Below are 19566 nucleotides of genomic sequence, written 5' to 3' on the forward strand. Positions count from 1 at the left end.
ATCAAAGCTGAAAAGCGTTTTGTTTTTTTCTCCTTTTATGTCTAGGATAGGGTGACTGCATACATTTAGAGTGTGCCCGTTGTGGCACCTACAAACAGAATGCCCAGCCATTGAGATCCTATGTAACACAGTTACTGGCTGGGACAATACTGCCTCATTCTTTGTAGGATGATAATTTTTCTCCTAAAAGTCTAATTGGCTGAATCATTGGTCAACCAGTTAGGAGAACCTTCAAGTTAAATATAAATACTTGGATTTGAGTGTCATTCAAGAGGTACCAATTTTGTTCTTGGTTAATATTCACTGAGCTGTCTCAATATTGAGGTTGCTGACCACTTTGGAATTTTACAACAAATATGAGATACGTTTGTCTGCCCTTGATTCTTAAATTACATTAAATTTATCTGTTCAGTTAAACCTTTTCGTGTTTTTCACTTTTTTGCAGGCATATCATTATTTGAGTTTCCTTTTTTTTTTTTTTTTTTTTTAATTTTTTTTTTTCAACATTTATTTATTTTTGGGACAGAGAGAGACAGAGCATGAACGGGGGAGGGGCAGAGAGAGAGGGAGACACAGAATCGGAAACAGGCTCCAGGCTCTGAGCCATCAGCCCAGAGCCCGACGCGGGGCTCGAACTCATGTTCCGCAAGATCGTGACCTGGCTGAAGTCGGACGCTTAACCGACTGCGCCACCCAGGCGCCCCTATTTGAGTTTCCTTAAACCGGTGATTTACAGAAGACTAGTGCTGGGGTAGTTATCTAAGACCCACCTTGGGAGCTTTAGTAATTTAGGGATAGGGTCCCAGAATCTGGATTTGTTTAATGTGCTCCCCAGCTGGGTTTGGGAATTAGTGCATTAAATAGCCTTCAAGCTGTACCTATGGCAAGTAAAACAAAACAAAACAAACAAACAAACAAAAAACAACAAAAAAACTAATAGTGATAGCTGCTACTTTGCTGAAGGTTTACCTTTTGCTGGACACGAAACTCATCTCCAAATATTTTCCTAGTTAATCCTCATCACAATGCAATGCCATTACTATTGTATCCTGAGGACCTGATGTTTAGAGGTGTGAAGTAATTTGCCCAAGGTCATAAGCTAGTATGTGACAGAGCCTGGATTTGAACACGTCTGACCCTCAATCAACATGATGCCTTTAATTCCTCTGCTATGCTGTTTCCCATCTAGCCTGTTCAGAATTGTGTAGAAACCAGGTAGTGCACAAAGGAAGCATAAGACATAATCCTTGCCCTCAAGAAGTTTGCTATCTAATCAGAATGAAAGAATGAGCACTTACTCACTGATGGCCAAAGGATACATGGACCATAGAATTAAGTGCAAATTATGAAGTAGAAAATTAGAGTAATTCCAGATTTTTTTTTGTCTCTTCAACAGAAAACCGAATGTCACTGAATTAGTAGATAGATTTTGTTTTCCTGTTGCACTGCATGGTTGTTTTGCTGTGACTTAAACAGAGAAGTATCCTATTTGAGGTTCAAACATAAGAAAGATTTTATTAATGTCAGCATTATACTATTTCAAGGAGATGAAGTTTGTGCATCAAACCTTCTGTTGTATGTATTCTATTTCCTCATTGGTCTGGCTGGAGCAGAAGTCATTTAACCTGTGCAAAGTACCATGTTAAATAGACTGTTAGTTCTCTTTTCAGAGCCAAGTGTAAATTAGAAAACTATAAGGAACTGAAAATTTGGAACCTCGTAGACAGGTTAGACTAACCCTCCATTCCTGGCAGATATTTACATTGCTAAGAAGATAAAAGCATGAAGGACCCAGTCCCTATTAAGAATCAATTTAAGAAGTATACAGGGCTAAAGCCAAACCACTGATCTTGGGACAGCCATTCCCTGCTTCTTTTAGTAGCCAAGTTCTGCAGGGAAGGGAAGTTATGGGACTCTGGTAGGTTGGGCATACCTGTTTTATTCAGAGGAGGAAATTAGATTATCCAGGATCCTTGTATGCATCTAAACATCTGGCTCTCCATAAACCATGTAAGGTTTATTACCAAAGGTTTTGGTCAGAACAGGATCCCTCAAGACTGCTAGTTCCATTTACCCCCATCCCCATTTCCACCACACATACACAGTATTTATCATACTATATTTTAACAGTTAGTTTACTTCTTTAAAAAAATTTTTTTTAATGTTTATTTATTTTGAGAGAGAGAGAGAGACACAGAGCGAGAGCCGGGGAGGGGCTGAGAGAGAGAGGGAGAAACACCAAATCTTAAGCAGGCTCCAAGCTCTGAGCTGTCAGCACAGAGCCTGACATGGGGCTCGAACTCATGAACCATGAGATCATGACCTGAGCTGAAGTCAGAGGCTCAACTGACCGAGCCACCCAGGTGCCCCGCTTAGTTTACTTCTATGTGTTCCTACCACACAGTTCTGTGAAGTAAGAAACGGTCTTAATTTTGTTCATTATATCTTTAGCACCCAGCCAGCACTTAGCTGGTCTTAAACAGAGTAAGTGCTCAAGAAATGTTTATTGAATGAATAAATGGGGGAATCATTGAACAAACAAATTTAATAACATTAAACTCCAGGTGAAAGTAAGGAGTTTTTAAAGACATCCTTTGTGGCCATCTCTTTTTCCAAACTGTATGCTAATACGCTGTTTAGGGGGTCGCCTGGCACAACTTAACTTTGCTCCTATTGTGTGTGGAACTTAACCTAGACTTCATTTGTTTTGCAAGAGTCGAGAGTCATGGAATTGCAGCTAGGAAAGCCTCTTTCTTGGGTTTCTTGTTTCTTCTGAACGACAGAAGACCATGAACTGACCAAAGACAATTACAGGGTAATAGACTTTTCTTACAAAATTGATAATAGAATACGAAAGTGTGCGTAGGCCATACAAAGGGGGAAGATTAAATGCCAAACACCAAAGACAAGTACAGGTGACACAGCAGGGAGGAAGAAAAAATTGCCAGGAGGCACTTTTGAGGGGAAAAGCCTATAAGTAAGAGCAGTGAAGTGGAAACCAGAACAAATAAGTGAAGTTTGTTGATGTCTTTGGGAATCTGAGTTGTCTATGCAGCACCTGAAAGAAAATGAAATGAAACCTACATAGATTGATAAGACCATTTTCTGAGTTAAAGATTTTTCAGCATGCTTCCTCCTTTTCTTTATTATGTCTTTGCCAACTTGTTCTGAAGCTAGAAATAAACCAATTCTTTTGTTCCACTAAGCATCCGTTGAGCAGCACCATGGGTGAGTGAAGAAGTGCTAACTTTGGATCCAGTCATTTGAACTTCTTAGGGAAAATCAAGGTTTGAGCCATTTTGAAATTTCTCCTAGGACTTGCATTGACCCTAAGAAGATCCTGCCTCCCCAGTAATTAGCTGGGATGTTGCTTTTTTATCTGTAAGAAAAAAACAAAACTAGAAGCCCCTGGATTTTGAAATTACTACTTGTTTACTTGTTGGAAAAAGTTGATACTATGCAATTAAGTATGACCATTATTGAGTTACATGCACTTCCACGAATGTGCCATAGAATTTCCAACACCCAGACCTTCTGTCAGAGTGGAACAGACTTTGCCACCAGTCATCCTTGGGTTCCCCCTCCCTAAACTGGGGGATGTATTCCTTCTCGATGCTGACTTGGAATCCTCTTTTACCTCTGTGGTATTTAAAAAAATTTTTTTAACGTTTCATTTTAGTTTTTGAGAGACAGAGACAGAGTGAGAGCAGGGGAGGGGCAGAGAGAGAGGGAGATACAGAATCCAAAGCAGGCTCCAGGCTCTGAGGTGTCAGCAAAGAGCCTGATGTGGGGCTCGAACCCACAAACCACAAGATCATGACCTAAGCTGAAGTCGGACACTTAACGGACTGAGCCACCCAGGCGCCCCTGTTGTACTTCTAATCACATATTTATTTTTAGAATCAAGGCTTATTTAATATTTTCAACATATTTTCCAGTTTATTTGCCTATTATTGCTTCTTGCATATAACTCTTTCTTTCTAGATTCACCTTCCTTCTTACTGAAATAAAGAATTTAACACAAACGGTTGTGAATGGATACATAACAGTTTTATTTTTAGTAGCCAGAAAATGAAAACAACCAAATGTCCTAGGTCAGTGGTTAAACAAAGTGTGGTACATCCATACTATGGAATACTACTCAGCAATGAGAAAGAACAAACCACTGATACATGCAACAAATTGAGTGAATCTCAAGGGCATTGTAGGAGTCTGTTTATATATTGTTCATGAAACAACAAAATTATAGAGATGGGGAACAGATTGGCAAGTGTCAAGTGTTAGGAATGTTTGGGGGATGGGTGTGACTATAAAGGGGCAGCATGAGGGAGATCTTGGTGGTAATGATAGTTCTTTGTCTTGATTAAAGAGGTGGTTATATGGATCTACATGTAATAAAATGACATAGAACTTACATACACATGGTAACAATGTCAAATTCCTCATTGTGATGCTGTACCATGATTCTACAAGCTGTAATCCTGGAGAGAAACTGGGTGAAGGGTACATTGGACTTCTCTGGTCTTTACATACCGTTTGATTTCTTTTGGAGATGTGGCCTCCTCCCCCTTCTAATTCCTAGACTGCAAGGGTATAGCAGTTTCTCTAGGCCATTAGAGGAAGTGTTTTCAGCCCTTCCCACAGATGGGGATGTTCTCCCAGGCTCTAGTAAAGGCTTTAAGCAAGAACCCAGATCTCTCTCTGGCCACATCTTTCATTTTCTTTTCTTTTTTTTTTATAATTTAACTTTATTTTTTTATTTTTTAAGATTTACATCCAAATTAGTTAGTATATAGTGAAGCAATGATTTCAGGAGTAAATTCCTTAATGCCCTTTACCCATTTAGCCCATCCCCCCCACAACCCCTCCAGCAACCCTCAGTTTGTTCTCCATATTTATGAGTCTCTTCTGTTTTGTCCCCCTCCCTGTTTTTATATTATTTTTGTTTCCCTTCCCTTATGTTCATCTGTTTTGTCTCTTAAAGTCCTCATATGAGTAAAGTCATATGATTTTTGTCTTTCTCTTACTGACTAATTTCACTTAGCATAATACCCTCCAGTTCCATCCACATAGTTGCAAATGGCAAGATTTCATTCTTTTTGATTGCCGAGTAATACTCCATTGTATATATATATACCACATTTTCTTTATCCACACATCTTTCATTTTCAAATGAACCTTGAAACTGAGACCCCAGCTCAGATGGTCTGTATTTATAAGGCACCTCCCACATTAGCTTCCACTTACCATTCTCTTCCTTTTTGGCACCTGAGAATTTCTTTCCTTTCAACCTCAGCTATGCATTATATTTTTGTGTGTGATATTTTATTCAGTAGTCTTGATGTTTTTAGCCTGGTTGGGGCAGGTTGGGGAGAATGGCTTATGGGGATAGAAGGCCATTTCTGCCAGTTTCTATTGTTACCCTAGCATGCTGTTTATAATTGTGTTTCTGTACTTTACTTCCTGAGACTGAGTTCTTGAAAATGCTGGGGACCAGGACAAGCTTTTTCATCCCAGTTCTTATACACAGAAAGTGCTAATATACATGTGTATTGAATGAATGAATGACTCTCTAGAGTTCAATGGAAGAGAGCCCAAATATAACAGTTTTTTTAAGGTTATTTATTCATTTATTTTAAGAGAGAGAGAGACAGACAGACAGACAGGTAGACATGGGGCTCAGTCCCACAGACTGTGAGATCATGACCTAAGCTGAAATCAAGAGTCAGTTCCTCAACTGACTGAGCCACCCAGGTGCCCCAAATATAAAAGTTTTTAAGTAAGATAGTTTTCAAGATTTTTTTTTTAAGTAGGCTCCATGCCCAACATGAGGCTTGAACTCACAGCCCCGAGATCAAGAGGCAGATGCTCTATTCACTGAGTCAGCCAGGCGCCCCTCAAGTTTACTTTTATTGGCCTTGAAGAACATGTATGTCATTGTGGCGCTTTGTATAGCATAATCCCTTTAAATATAAGAAGTGCATGTGATCCGTAATATTAATTTAACAGATTTAAAGAAGGAAATAGTCTGTACAAATAAAAAAGAGGCATATAAGAGTGAGTCAAGGAGTATTTCCTCCCCTCCCCTTGTGGTCCTTACTATCCTTTTGGGTTTTAGAATTAGGAAACCAGGCATTGATAGAGAGGAGGTGTGTGGTCTCAGGTACAGGGTCTCAAACTGTATTCTGCAGCGCTTAGAGTTCACAGGGGTTTCCTTTGGCTGAAGGGGGCTTAAGCCAGAGAGAAAGTGGATACACCTTTTAGGATCCCCCCAACTCTCCCCTGATTTTGGCACATTTGGAGACCCTCTGGTTCTGCTGTCAGACGCCCTGCTCAGATTGATCAGAATTCCTACCTCTATCCTAACAAGCTGTGTAGGCAAGTAAGTGTCTTAATAATCTCAGGTTCTTCAATCTTAAAATGAGGATAGTAATGGTATCTAACTATGGATTTTTGACAAGATCTCTGAGCCCCTTACACATTAAGAAAACCTGGACACCTTTTTTATCTTTCTTATTTTTTTATTTTGCTTTTTACAATTCCCTCTATATAAAAATATGAATAATACTACAAAGTTCAGTATACTTTAAAGTTTTCTTCAACAAGTTTATGGCTTTGCCACCTCTATGGTAATTGTGCTATTTACAGAGTCATTACAGGTTTTATTAAAAAAATATGTTTTCATAGTGCAGTGTAGGTGGTGTGGTTGGGTTCCTGAGCAGGGGGTTTAAGGTGGCAAAATTGTGCCCTCTTCTCTCTCTGTGACTGTACTGTTAATTTCATTTAAAGATTACATCAGAAATCCAAATTTGAGGCCACTGAGGATTATAAGGTCCTTGTAGACACTGAGCATAGTAATTCTCCAGTCCTGACTATCCCACCTGGGGTGAGAAAGGCTCTTGCTTCCCTCTCTCAGTAAGTTCAGTCCCCAGAGTTGAAGGACCCCTCATTCAGGATCCCAGATGTGGGGTGATTGTGATCCCAGAGCTGCAGCAACGCCCTGGCTGACTAACCCCCTTGTGCTGTTAGAGAGTGTAAACTGCCTGTTACTTTTCCAAATAGGTACTTTTGGTGATACCTGGCTATGGGCTTCTCCTCCACTGAGGCACTGGAGTCAGGAAGCAACCATGGCTAAGAGCCTTCAGCAGACAACTCAAAGCCATCAGCTTGCCCACCTCCTTCCCACCCTCCCCTGGCCCCCAGTGATCATAAGCAGAGAAGAAGGGTGTGCCTGTTGAGTGGGACTGACCCTGGCTGTTTGAAAATGCCCTGTGTGTCTCTCTGAACTTAGCTTCTAGGGGTATGTATCACAGCTTAGAGGCACAGACAGTAGAAAATGGATCACAGAGAGAAGGCAGCATGCGTTTATTTCTAAGCCATTTCTAAGGCCTGGCTCTACTTAGAACTTCTGTGATTTTCGCCAAATCACCCGACTACTGTGGGCCTCACTTTCTTCATCTGTAAAATGAGAAGACCATACCATATTAGAGGCTTAATGTTTGTTGGTTTGGGTTTTGGTTTAGAGCATCGAAGACTTTTCCACAATATCTGATACGTTAAAGAGAGAAACAGAAAATTGTTCCTGACAAAGGAGGGCCTAGAGCCCTGTCCTCTTGTCCTCTCTCCCCCTACATCCTGTAATGTCCCACAAAATCTTGTGGGTGCAAAAAACAGAATTATAGCTAAGGCACACCCAGATACAACATTCTGGGACTCAGGGTCTCTGGTCAAGGAGGGCCATGGGATAGACATTTGTTCCCTCACACTTGGCCTTTGTGACCATTGGGCTGGCCTCTAGTCTCTGGAGTATGCTGGTTTATGTCTGTGTAATGTCACATATCCCTGGATCAGGATACAGGATGTGGCATGGCTGGGTGCTTCTTATAAGAGCTTCCACATCCTGTGAACGTTGGGTCTCCACCTGCCAACTGCTGAGATGAACCAGTAATCCTTTCAGAGAGCACAGGCTTTTATCAATGAGGAGGATTCAAGGCTTATTTTTTTTTTTCCTTTCCTCCAAATAACACTCCCACTGTTCAGGCTTAAATACCAAAACCTTATGGTTTGCAGAATCTGTGCCAAGAAGTCAATCATCAGTGAAACTGCAAAGATAATAGCTCCTATTGATTAAATCGGGAGAAGAATGGTTTGCCCTCCTGCAGGGGTCAGGGAAGATAAGGGCTGGAGTTTTCTAAAACATGCTTGATTTGCCTAAATTGGATAAAAGTACATAAAAACACTTATGTTCTTAAGAGAACTGGTGACCAATTCGGGAAAACCTCACAAAAATGAAAAGATTGGCTTAGATTAGTAAGGCATGAGAAATACAGAGTCTTTTCTAAAAGCATGGAGAATGTGTTATTTCAAACCTCGACAGTGAAGTAGCAGCTAACAGGAGTATGTCCACGTAGAGGATGGCTATTATCTGCCTTACTAGACAGAGAGCAAGTCACAAAAGATCTTCAGTGCTCACTCTATGCTGGACACTGTGCAGGACCCTTTTGGACCACAGTCTAATGTAATTCTTACCACAGTCCTGTGAGGTGGCTTTCATTGTCCCCATTTTACAGATGAGAAAATAGAGGTCAAAAGATGTTAAATAACTTGCTTATGATCACAAAATTAGTAATTTAGCTATTCAACTATCTACTAATTGGTACATATTAATTTGCTCTTACCACAATACTCTTACACAAAGAGATGTTGCCAGTCTGGTATGAAATGTCCTTGGAAATATCTCCTCCTTTTGCCATGATGAGGAGGTAGGAAAGAAGCTGAATCCATTAGTGGAGATCCTACATGGTCAAGGCTGATGGTTGTGTCTCCCTCTAAAGCTACTACTAAACTTTGACTCCATGGAGTCAAAGCTGAGATGTACTGAATTTTTCTCACATATAAGTCAATCTTCCTTTTGGGGGAGGGGAAGCTTCTTTTTTTTTTTTTTTTAATTTTTTTTTTCTTCAACTTTTATTTATTTTTGGGACAGAGAGAGACAGAGTATGAACGGGGGAGGGGCAGAGAGAGAGGGAGACACAGAATCAGAAACAGGCTCCAGGCTCTGAGCCATCAGCCCAGAGCCTGACGCGGGGCTCGAACTCACAGACCGCGAGATCGTGACCTGGCTGAAGTCGGACGCTTAACCGACTGCGCCACCCAGGCGCCCCAATCACCCTTTCTTTTAAAATATATGGCCTTGGAAGATAATATTTTTTAGGAAGGTTATTCATATTTTAAAATATTTTATCTGTTTTTATTATCACTCTATTGAGAAGCTGAACATGTGGTTATCTGAAGGAATAGATCTTGAGGCCGAGTACAGAATTCCTCAGAATCATCACAATCACTAAATGAGCTTGCGAATTGAAATTATCTTTGCCATAGTCTAAGAACCGAGTAGTAATTAGTGTCCAGGGACACATGGGGAATAATTTTACTGTTAGCAGTGCCAAGAAACTATTCATTTGTCATCGGTCCCAAATTATACTCAATCAGCAATTCAAAGTCAGGTTAGAAAAACCAAGGGACATAGAGCTAACTTTCTATAAAAATTAATACTGTAAAATGAAACCTATATTTCTGGCAGTTTAACTGTGAGCAGCAGTAAGATGAAGCTATGAAAATATTGAATGTAAATGCCGTCAAGATCTGCCTTAATCCCACCACTTCCCCACCTTTTGCTTCTTTGCCTGAAATGCTGCCTTGGCTGCCATGCTTCTCTTCCCAAGCTCCCTGAAGTCTGGGTATTGGAGTGCTTGATGAGCCCTTTTGGAAGGTGAGCCACAGTAGTCCATAATACTGCAAACAAGGGGCCATTATTCAAAGAGCCAAAGTAGGTGGCAACAGGAACAGGGTTAAGCGGAGCTGTGGTTGGAGTCCTTCATGGAGGGCCCTCAGATACAGACAATTAGCTTTTCCTCATGAAGTCACCTGCATGAAATACCCATTCCTAGGACAAGTGGTTAATACCAGAAGTCCTGCCTTCTACTGTGGTTTTGTGTTAAGCATTTTTCCCACCTGGGATGCTGTTTTCTTTTTCTTTTCATATTTTGCAATCTTATATGATTTGAGGTTCCTGCCATACTGTGCACCTGACTTCAGGTCCCCTTTAAAGAATCTGTGCCATTTTTAGCTCAGGACATAGGAGGGGACTGGGGCCACTTGCACTGAGGAGGGTATGCGTGGTTTGTCTACTTTCTTTCCCACCTGCTGCTGGGACAGGGCAAGTCAAGGAGGTCTGCACAAACCAAACAACCCTTTTGTCTCTGCTGTAGGTGGCAGGTTGATCAGAGACCCAGTAGACAAACTAGAAGTGGGTCTTTGCAAGGTCTCAGTGGATAAACATCCTGTTCTTGACAAAGCTCACTGACTATGGTGTGTGATTTCTATGGCCAAGTGGCAGCCAAGCCCTATCAGTAAATAAGGAAACAGTAGAAAGTGTGCTTATCTAGGTAAAAGGTGAAGCCAGACAGAGGTAAGATGAAAAACAAATCAGGTTTCACAGACCTGAGTACCAGGTAGCATGAGCTACTAGGAGATAAGTAGGCAATAGAAACAGACCTGGATTTGAATCCCAGTTCTTCCACTTACTAAAAAGTTCACCTTGCATTTCAGATCCATTTTTAGTGTCTACCTAGAGCACTGTACTGGAAAGACTCTAAGGCAGATCTCAGGTTTAACAGGCAAAAAGAGCCATAATTGATTAATGATGTCTGTACCAGATTGAAGGAAGGAAAATGGATTCATGTGGGTGTCATTATCTAATGTTGTAGGCACTGAGTTCTCCAAGATTCTGCTCCGTACTAAAGTTCTGTATGTACTAAAGTACGTGTGTGTGTGTGTGTGTGTGTGTGTGTGTGTGTGTATGGTCTAAGGGGAGGTTAATGCAACCCTATTAAAATGTGCATGACATCATCATGGCTTAAAATTTCAAAAACAACAATAAAAACATCATTTGTATATTACAGTCTATTACTGCTGTAGAGTTTTTAAATCTTCATAGTGTCTTATGCCCTTTCTGTTGTTGATTTGCATGTTTGCTTTAATTTATGGTGGTTTTGAAAATTGTCTGAGTTTAGTTACCTCACGTGGCTCTCATATTAAAAAACTTGGCTTTCATTTGTCTTGACTCTAAGTTTCAATGTAGAGAAATAGATTTCTCCATTAATAGAAACGCTATCAATTCACAAACACAGCAAGTGAAATCAGCAGAAAGAGCAAACTTAGTTCTCATTTTTCATGGAAAGACTATTGAATATATTGTCTAAGAGTGATCTTCTAACAAGAAAAGGAAGAGTTGATGTTTGATAACGTTCAGTCATTTCTGCAGGTTTAGTTTGTTTTGTTAATGAAATCTTTGTATTTTAATTTTCAAGCCCATGTTTTAAAGAAAAAAACAACAACAACACCTCTTTGAATCTGGCCTACAGATTGCTCATCTGGATAGACTCTGTAATGCAGGCGCCTCTGCCTGGCAAGCAGAGCGGCTGTTCAGTTTAATAAGCTATGGGATTGCAGTGGTCTCTCTCAGAAGGCAGTGCCTTTGGAAATCTCCTGTAATGCTTCTAACAGCCCATAAGTTACTTATATATTTAATATCACCCTGTCTTTCTCCCCTCCCTTCTTTTTCTTTCCAGAAACAGAGTTGTCAGTCACTGCTGAGTTAGTGCCTACCTCATCATGGAACATTTCAAGTGAACTCGACAAAGGTACACAATGGGGATGCACTGGGGAGGAGGAGGGGGGAGGCGTGAAACTCCATTTTTAATCCTGGCATGGCCTTCTTTGAAATCAGCTGCTTTTTAGATCATTAGAAGGAGGTGGGGGCCAAAATAAACCCCTTGCTTACTTTGTGATTATTTAATATTTGATTACTTGGAATTCTATGATTTTTGGAGAGGGTTTTTTTTCCCCTCTTTCCTTTCCCTTCTTCCTCTAAAATGTTCCATATGGTAAAAATGCTTCAAGATGTGAAATAGGGTTGTTTCTGACCTTCCTGACATTGCATCTAGTGGATCTTATTTAGGGGATTTGATTCTGCCTGAGCCAGGATTGATCAGAGCTGTTTGCTGGGTGACCTTTTACAGTGAGTATTTGATGTGCTTGCAGGGTTCAGGGCAGAGTATTTGGAATGTTTGTAATTGCCTGTGCGTACAGATGGCAGCTTCCTGTGTGCACGTGGGGAACAGGTTCCTGCTATGAAGTTGTTGTAGTATTAATTAAGCTCCACCATATGCTAAGCTCTGGTTACTCGATAGAGACCCTGTGTTCTGGAATGGTAAATCAGGACACCTTCAAAGCCCCTGCAATGTGGCTCATCTTACCTTTCTAGCCTTATTTCTCTTTAGCCCCCTTTATATCCTTTTATGCATCTCCAGCAAAATTTATGTTTCTTCTTATAAACCCTGTGCTTTTCTGCCTCTCTCCTTTTGCCTAAGCTATTCTTTCCATCTGAATCACCCCTTTTTTTCTTTGCCAGTGCCCATTTTCTCCCTTCTGCACGCCACAAATTACTTATCCTTCAAGACTGAAAACAACACATTCTATATTAGCCACAGTCTTATCTAATCCCTCAGCAGGAAGTGGCCTTTCCTTCTTTGGAACTCCCATAGACCTTTTCTCTGTTCTTAACATTTTCTGTGTTATATCATGGTGATTTATACACCTGTCTGTCTCATTCTTATGCCTGAAAGCTCCTTGTAAATAGGATTTCTATCTTATTCTCATTCTTGTTCTTTTTACTTTGTCTCCATTGCAAAATCTAACACAGACTCTTGTTCATAGGAATCCTCAATAAATGTGTGGAATAATGAGTGACAACTTAGGCCATATATGTGGATGAACACCTCTGTATATATATGTGCAAAACATGCAGCAAACTTATTCTGCTTTACTTCAGGCATGATTCTAGGTTCTGGGATTATAGTGATAAAAGCTCAAAAATCATTGTCCTTTATGTCAGATGCCTTTTATAATCAGCTCTCTTTTGTCTGCTCATGTGTTCACTGCGAGTTGTATTTCCTCTCTGAGGAGAGAGAACCTTATAAAATAGTAATAGGCAAGGTTATTCTGAGCTGAGATCAAGAGTCAGATGCTTAACCAACTGAGTCAACCAAGTAACCCATATTCTGATGGTTATACTTTATTAGGCATTTTAGGGTGGCGGGATAAGGTGAAATATCTTTTCACTTTAAGTAGGAGGACATTTAGAATAATTTTCTATTGTTAAATTTACTTTGGACATTCTTTTTCTACTTTAGGATTGGAGCAGGGACTGTATATTATTCCCTTCCATGTCCTGCACTAGGCACGATGCCTAGGAGGCAATAGATTGTCAACAAATATTTTTACATTTTTTTTAATGTGAAAGAAGATGTAAAACACACTAAATCTTAACTCAGTACTCACTATGTGACAAGTACTGTGCAAGGTGCTTTCAAGAATGTGAACTTGGGGTGCCTGGCTGGCTCAGTCGGTAGAGCATCCAACTCTTGATATCAGGGTCATGAGTTGAAACCCCACATTGGGTGTGGAGCCTACTTAAAAACAATGTGAACTTAATCGGCAAGCTCTTTATGGCACCAACAGTAAAAATGATATCATTGTACACTACATGTTGTTGATCAGGTTCTAATTATGGCTATAAAAGAACATCAGTATCTGCTAAAAAGGCAGCAGAGCCACCAGTCAAGAATCTAGCTTGCCAAACTTTGAATTTCTACCAGACCAGGACTGTAATTAGCAGTGGTTGCCCTTCAAGAAAGTAGTGTCAATAGTAGTGAACCTACTTGCTACAAAGCTGGACTAAGGCAAACTTTTTGTGTGTTCAACATGAGCCTTCCAGAGGACATGGATGGCTTTCCAGAGCTTCTTGGTATCATATTTCTCTAGAAGATAATTAGTATATGGTCTTTCATTCCCATTTAGAGTGAGAGAGAACTGATTAATTCTTTTATTCATCAGCCAAATCTTTTTTGCTTCCTACTCTGGTCTGGGCACTGTCTGAAAAATTAGTAGTGAAAGATGAATGAGACAAAGGTCTCTGTCCTCTGTGAACACAGAGTCAAGTGGAAAGGACTGGTATCTAAATGTATAATCAAAGCCTTCTGATCAATTTGATAGATTGAGCTGTCAAGGCACATTCCCCCCTGATTACAGAGAGATGCTGATGAAAATATACAATGTAAAAAAAAGATCATTGCCAGGCTGGCACACAAAAAAGATAAATCTCCAGGTGCCAGAAGAGCAAACTCAATGGTAGAGCAATGATGAGCAAGAAGGAATTAAAAGATTTTATAAAAATATGGGCAATGAGTATGGTTCTTAGGGGCTAGAGTTTCAATACCCTTTGGGGATCAGAACTGAGGCCATAGGAAACCACCTCACTGCTTAAGCTGTTAGTGAGGACCAAGCATGCAAGAAGGAGAATTCTGCTGAGGATATGTGTGGCAGTCCACAAACCACCCTGGGACATTGGGATCACTCACCGGAAATACAAGCCCCAACCTGTGCTGTATGGGGGTTGGGGGTTGAAGTTCTTCTCATGTAGTATACAAGCCACAAACCAAGAAGATAATGTAAAAACTTGGTCTGGAATTGATTAAACTCTGAGACCCTGACAGGGGACAACCTAAAACCAGCTCACAAACTGTCTCACCATCACAGTACGTGTTCCGTTCCCACCAAAAACAAAAGTTCTAAAATCAAAACCACTAAATAAGACCGGCAAACTCCTACTGATGTTAAGTTTACTTTTAAAAATTATAGTACATGCAGGAGAAGAATAAAAGAAAGCCACCATTAGCAAGAGCCAGTAGACAAAACACATGGAAAAGCTCATACTGGGGCGCCTGGGTGGCGCAGTTGGTTAAGCGTCTGACTTCAGCCAGGTCACGATCTCGCAGTCCGTGAGTTCGAGCCCCGCGTCGGGCTCTGGGCTGATGGCTCAGAGCCTGGAGCCTGTTTCTGATTCTGTGTCTCCCTCTCTCTCTGCCCCTCCCCCGTTCATGCTCTGTCTCTCTCTGTCCCAAAAATAAAAATAAACGTTGAAAAAAAATTTTTTTTAAAATGAAAAGCTCATACTTGGAAACTAAAGACAATAGACCAATTTGAGAGAGAATGTATGTTTAAAATATTTCATGGGAGGGGTGCCTGGGTGGCTCAGTTGGTTAAGCGTCCTACTCTTGATTTTGGCTCAGGTCATGATCTCAGTTGTGAGATCGAACCCCACTCCAGGCTCAGCACAAAGTGTGGAGCCTGCTTCAAATTCTCTCTTTCTCTCTCTCTCTCTCTGCCCCTCCCCTGCTTGTTCTCTCTCTCTCTCTCTCAAAATAAATAAACATTAAAAAAAAGTTTCATGGAGGGGAGCTTGAGTGGTGCTCAGTCGGTTAAAGTTGTGACTTTTGACTTCAGCTCAAGATCTCACAGTTCTTGAGTTTGAGCGCTGCATCAGGCTCTGCACTGACAGCTCAGAACCTGCTTGGGATTCTCTTCCCCCCTCTCTCTCCCTTTCTCTGTGCCCCTTCTCCACTCATGATCGATCTCTCTCTCTCTCTCTCTCTCTCTCTCTCTCAAAATAAATAAACATTTAAAAAATGTTTCATCGGGGGGGCACCTGGGTGGCTTAGTCGGTTGAGCGTCTGACTTCAGCTCAGGTCATGATCCCACAGTTTGTGAGTTGGAGCCCCACGTCAGGTTCTGTGCTGACCACTTGCTCAGAGCCTGGAGCCTGCTTCAGATTCTGTGTCTCCATCTCTCTCTGCCCCTCCCCTGCTCATGCTTTGTCTCACTCTGTTTCTCAAAAATAAATAAATGTAAAAAAAATTTTTTTAAAGTTTCATGGGAAACTTTATACATATGTACATACATAAAATTTTTTGTGGAGATGAAGAAATAGAAGCCATAGGTCAAGTACAAGATAGTATGATTTTTAAAAGTAGATTTTAAAATAACTATGTAGAAATTCTGGAATTGAAAAATAGAGTTATAGAAATTACAAGTTCATCAAGTGGGTTAAACAGTGGATGCATTCAGCTGAAGAGGGAAATAGTGAACTGGAAGACAGATTTGAGATAATATGGCAGTTAAGAGAACAAACTCTGGGACGGAGGTAACTAAGTTTGAATCCTGTATCTGCTACCTACATTCTATGTGACTCCGAGCAAGCCACTCAACCGATCTGTGCTTTGGTCTTCTCATTTGTAAGATGAGATAATAAAGGGTAATGACTTCATATGGTTGTTGTGAAAGTTGACCTGGCTAGCAAATCTGATAAACTAATTGGAGAGTAAGAAGTAACAGCTGGTTTTGGTTAATATGATTATTACTTTGGGCTTTATAGTAAAAAAAAAATCATAGGTACTTTGGCAGGCTTGTAGGGAAAGCATATTTTAGAGATTTTAGATCTTGTTCAACCAGCCCACACCTGTTCTGGCCTTCCATATGTGAATGTTCACCCACACCAGCACCACACTTCTTAGCTTGATGATCAAGATTCTCCATGGGCTTACCTCTGCTGATTCCTCTCACCTATCCCTACCCCCATACTTTAAATACTTATCTTTTTTTTAAAGTTTTTTATTATTTATTTTGGGAGAGAGCCAAGTGGAGGGGCAGAGAGAGGAGAGAATCGCAAGTGGGTTCCGCACTGTCAGCATGGAGCTCAATGCAGGGCTCAAACCCTGAACTGCGAGATCATGACCTGAGCCAAAATCAAGAGTTGAAGAGTCGGACACTCAACCAACTGAGCTACCCAGGGCCCTACTTTATACTCCACTTATTTCAACAACCTGCTTCTAATTCCCTAAATATCTGGCTCTACTTCAGTCTCTGCACCTTTGTTCATGCAGTTTCTTCTGACTGGATTGCCTCTAACCTCATTCTCCTCCTGGCTAACTCCTTCCTTACTTAAGCAGTGCCTTAAGTATTCCCTCACCCCCTTTTTCCCACAGGGCTTCTAATGGGCATAGTGCTGAATAAGATAGGCTGTATCCCTACTTTGCTGGACCTTGTATTCTAGAGAGAGAGATGATGAATGAATGCTTTCGTCAGTCTCATCGACCATGCCATCAACAGTGCCCCTGAATGCTTCATATGTGGGCTACAATATCACCCCGTGTCTATCTTGATCACAGTCCTTACCATGCTGTATTGAAATTATCTATTTTGTGCCTGCCTTTTTTAAAGTCAGGGGCTCTTTTATCTATTGGCATGTTCTTATTGCCCAACACAATGTATGGTATGCAGTAGGAAACATGATGCTAAATTGTTTGGGTTCGTATCTCAGCTATGTCAATTCATAGCTGCTGCAGGTGAATACCTACTGTGTGTGAGGCACTTGCTAATAAGCATGTTGCATGCATCATTTGAATTCATACTACCTTGTATGGTAGAAGAGAAAGGCAACTGAGGCTTATCAGGCTTAAAGGAGTTGGCTGAAGGGCACCTGTGGTGAGTGGGAGTGCCAGGATTTCCACCAAAGCCTCTAGGCCAAGTCCAGGGATCCATGTTCAACATGGCAGCTGGTTACACTGTCTCCTACGCATTCATATCCCCTCCTCCTGTGGGGTAAGTTCCATCACATGCAGAAGCAGTAAAATAAACCCCATCGTTTGATATTCTTTAATGTCTTTCTCTTCACCCAGCTGCTCTGTTCCACCTATCGACTCCACCCTGGTTCCCCGGCCTCACTCGGGTCCTGTTTTTCTGTTAAATGAGTCCAGTCAGTGGCATTAAACAGTTACCTGTTTATCCTTTCCAACAGGAAATGAAATTTAAAAGAGACAAGGCCACCCGGGAAGAGCCGTTGAAAGCTACTATTGATGGGGCAGGGGGGTAATTTCTGAAACAAATGCTTTAGAACCAAGTACCTTCTAAAATAAATGGATCTACAGGGGCCCAACCTCAGCTTCCCTAGGGGGGGTTTGGGATGGGGTGTGATGAGGGCCTCTTTCCCCTTCTTCCATTTTCAGTCACATGAGGTCTCAGAGGTTCTCTGTAGAAAGCCAAATGTTTCTTTTGGAGAAAGGACTGGAAATTGCACCCGTAGGTAGCAGAAAGGGAGGGAGCCTCCTACTTAAAAAAATACTGAGGCCTGCTTCCAACTGTAAATAGTTCTCTGTGCTGACAGACTAGATTTGGGGGTATTTTTGTCCTGGTTTGCTTTTTTAAATGGAGACCTGGCTTTCTCTACTACCTTAGAGCTTTACACATAGTAGGGAAGTATACAGTGTGGTTCTTATGAGCATGAGATCTGGAGTTACTAGGATTCTGAGCTTCGTTTTGCTCACCTCTGGAGTGGGGGCATTTGTATCCATCACCTAAGACTTTTCCTGGCCAACAGACACATCTATGGGCCTCACTTGTGTGTTGTGCCAAGGGCATCTGTTTGCATGGTCATAATAGACAGATGTATACCTGCTGGCCTCAGTCCCTTAGCCCACCTCTTCCCTGAGAGCTTGACTGTAAAGAAATGTGACCAGGTTCTCTGGTTCAGGAGTGATTGCTTCCTCTTGTCCCCTTTTTCTGTTACTGGATTTATCCGTGGCACTTAGAGAGTCTATTTAAATGATAGTGACTGGCCTGTAGTTTGGACCTTAGTTCACAGCTAGCTCAAATGAGGTAGCTGCATGCTTTTCTTATGCTCCTGATTGTATGGATTTGGAGCAGTGGCAGCGGGTGAAGAACAATGTAAGGATGAACTGGATCAGGAGTGTTAGTACTTGGCAGGCTCAAGAACAGTCCCCCTAGGACTGGGGTCTCTGAGAGCTTATGTCCCATCTTCAGAACTGATAGTTGGTTGGAAAAATTCCTTGTGGAATCCCTAGGGTGGCCCTGCAATGTTTAAGAGGCCTCAATTCAGCAGGTGTCAGCCTTGTTGGGCAGGAAGACCGTCCTCTGCCCATTGAGGTCTTTCTAGCTGGACTTAGAATCAAATTAACATGAGACAGATTAACAGGAGAAAATCAAATTTAATAGGTATAATCCACACAGACATGAGATTCTAAAGACAATGAGGCAACATGAAGCTTATAGAAGCTAAGGAGAGGGGTAGGGCCTAAGGATACAAAAAGGAGGAAGGCCATTGTGCAGGAAGGTGAAAGGAGATGTTTAGAAAAACAAGATTGCCCTATTATGCAGATAAGTTTCTTAGGTAAAGGGGAGTCTCCGTTAATAGCTCTCTTCCTGTTGCAGGCTGTCTTCTCCAGTGTAAATTTAAGCAGTTGAGGATCAGGAAGAGAGCTTTTCCCACATCTGCTGGGTTTTGATTACCTTTAACTCAAAATAATGTCCATGCCACAGTGGCCCATCTTGGGGCAGCCTATTCTTGGCTCCTACAGCCTCAAGCAACATCTTCCTAATACTGATAGTAGCATTTTCTTTAAAGAACAGATATCATCTTGCCAAAATCAGTAACAGAAACACTTGGAGCCTCTGGATCCTCATATGGAAAATGGGAGAGGAGGCATCAACCCCAAAGGTTCTAAGAGTTTATAGAAGTATGAAGCCCCATCGCCCTCTCCAGTACAGATGGGCGCTTGTTTCTGGTAGTTCTTGTGCTTTCCATTCCTC

General features: G+C 41.3%; 1 protein-coding gene across 1 annotated transcript in view; it reads left to right on the forward strand.

The window, feature by feature from the left end:
• Positions 1-19566, forward strand: part of ROR1 (receptor tyrosine kinase like orphan receptor 1) — a 400652-nt gene that overhangs the window by 217468 nt on the left and 163618 nt on the right. Inside the window, exon 2 of the mRNA XM_043575173.1 lies at positions 11634-11705. Coding sequence (XP_043431108.1) covers positions 11634-11705 — 72 coding nt within the window. The remainder of the gene's footprint in view (positions 1-11633; positions 11706-19566) is intronic.

This window comes from Prionailurus bengalensis, chromosome C1, assembly GCF_016509475.1.
Source record: "Prionailurus bengalensis isolate Pbe53 chromosome C1, Fcat_Pben_1.1_paternal_pri, whole genome shotgun sequence".
NCBI classification, from domain to species: domain Eukaryota; kingdom Metazoa; phylum Chordata; class Mammalia; order Carnivora; family Felidae; genus Prionailurus; species Prionailurus bengalensis.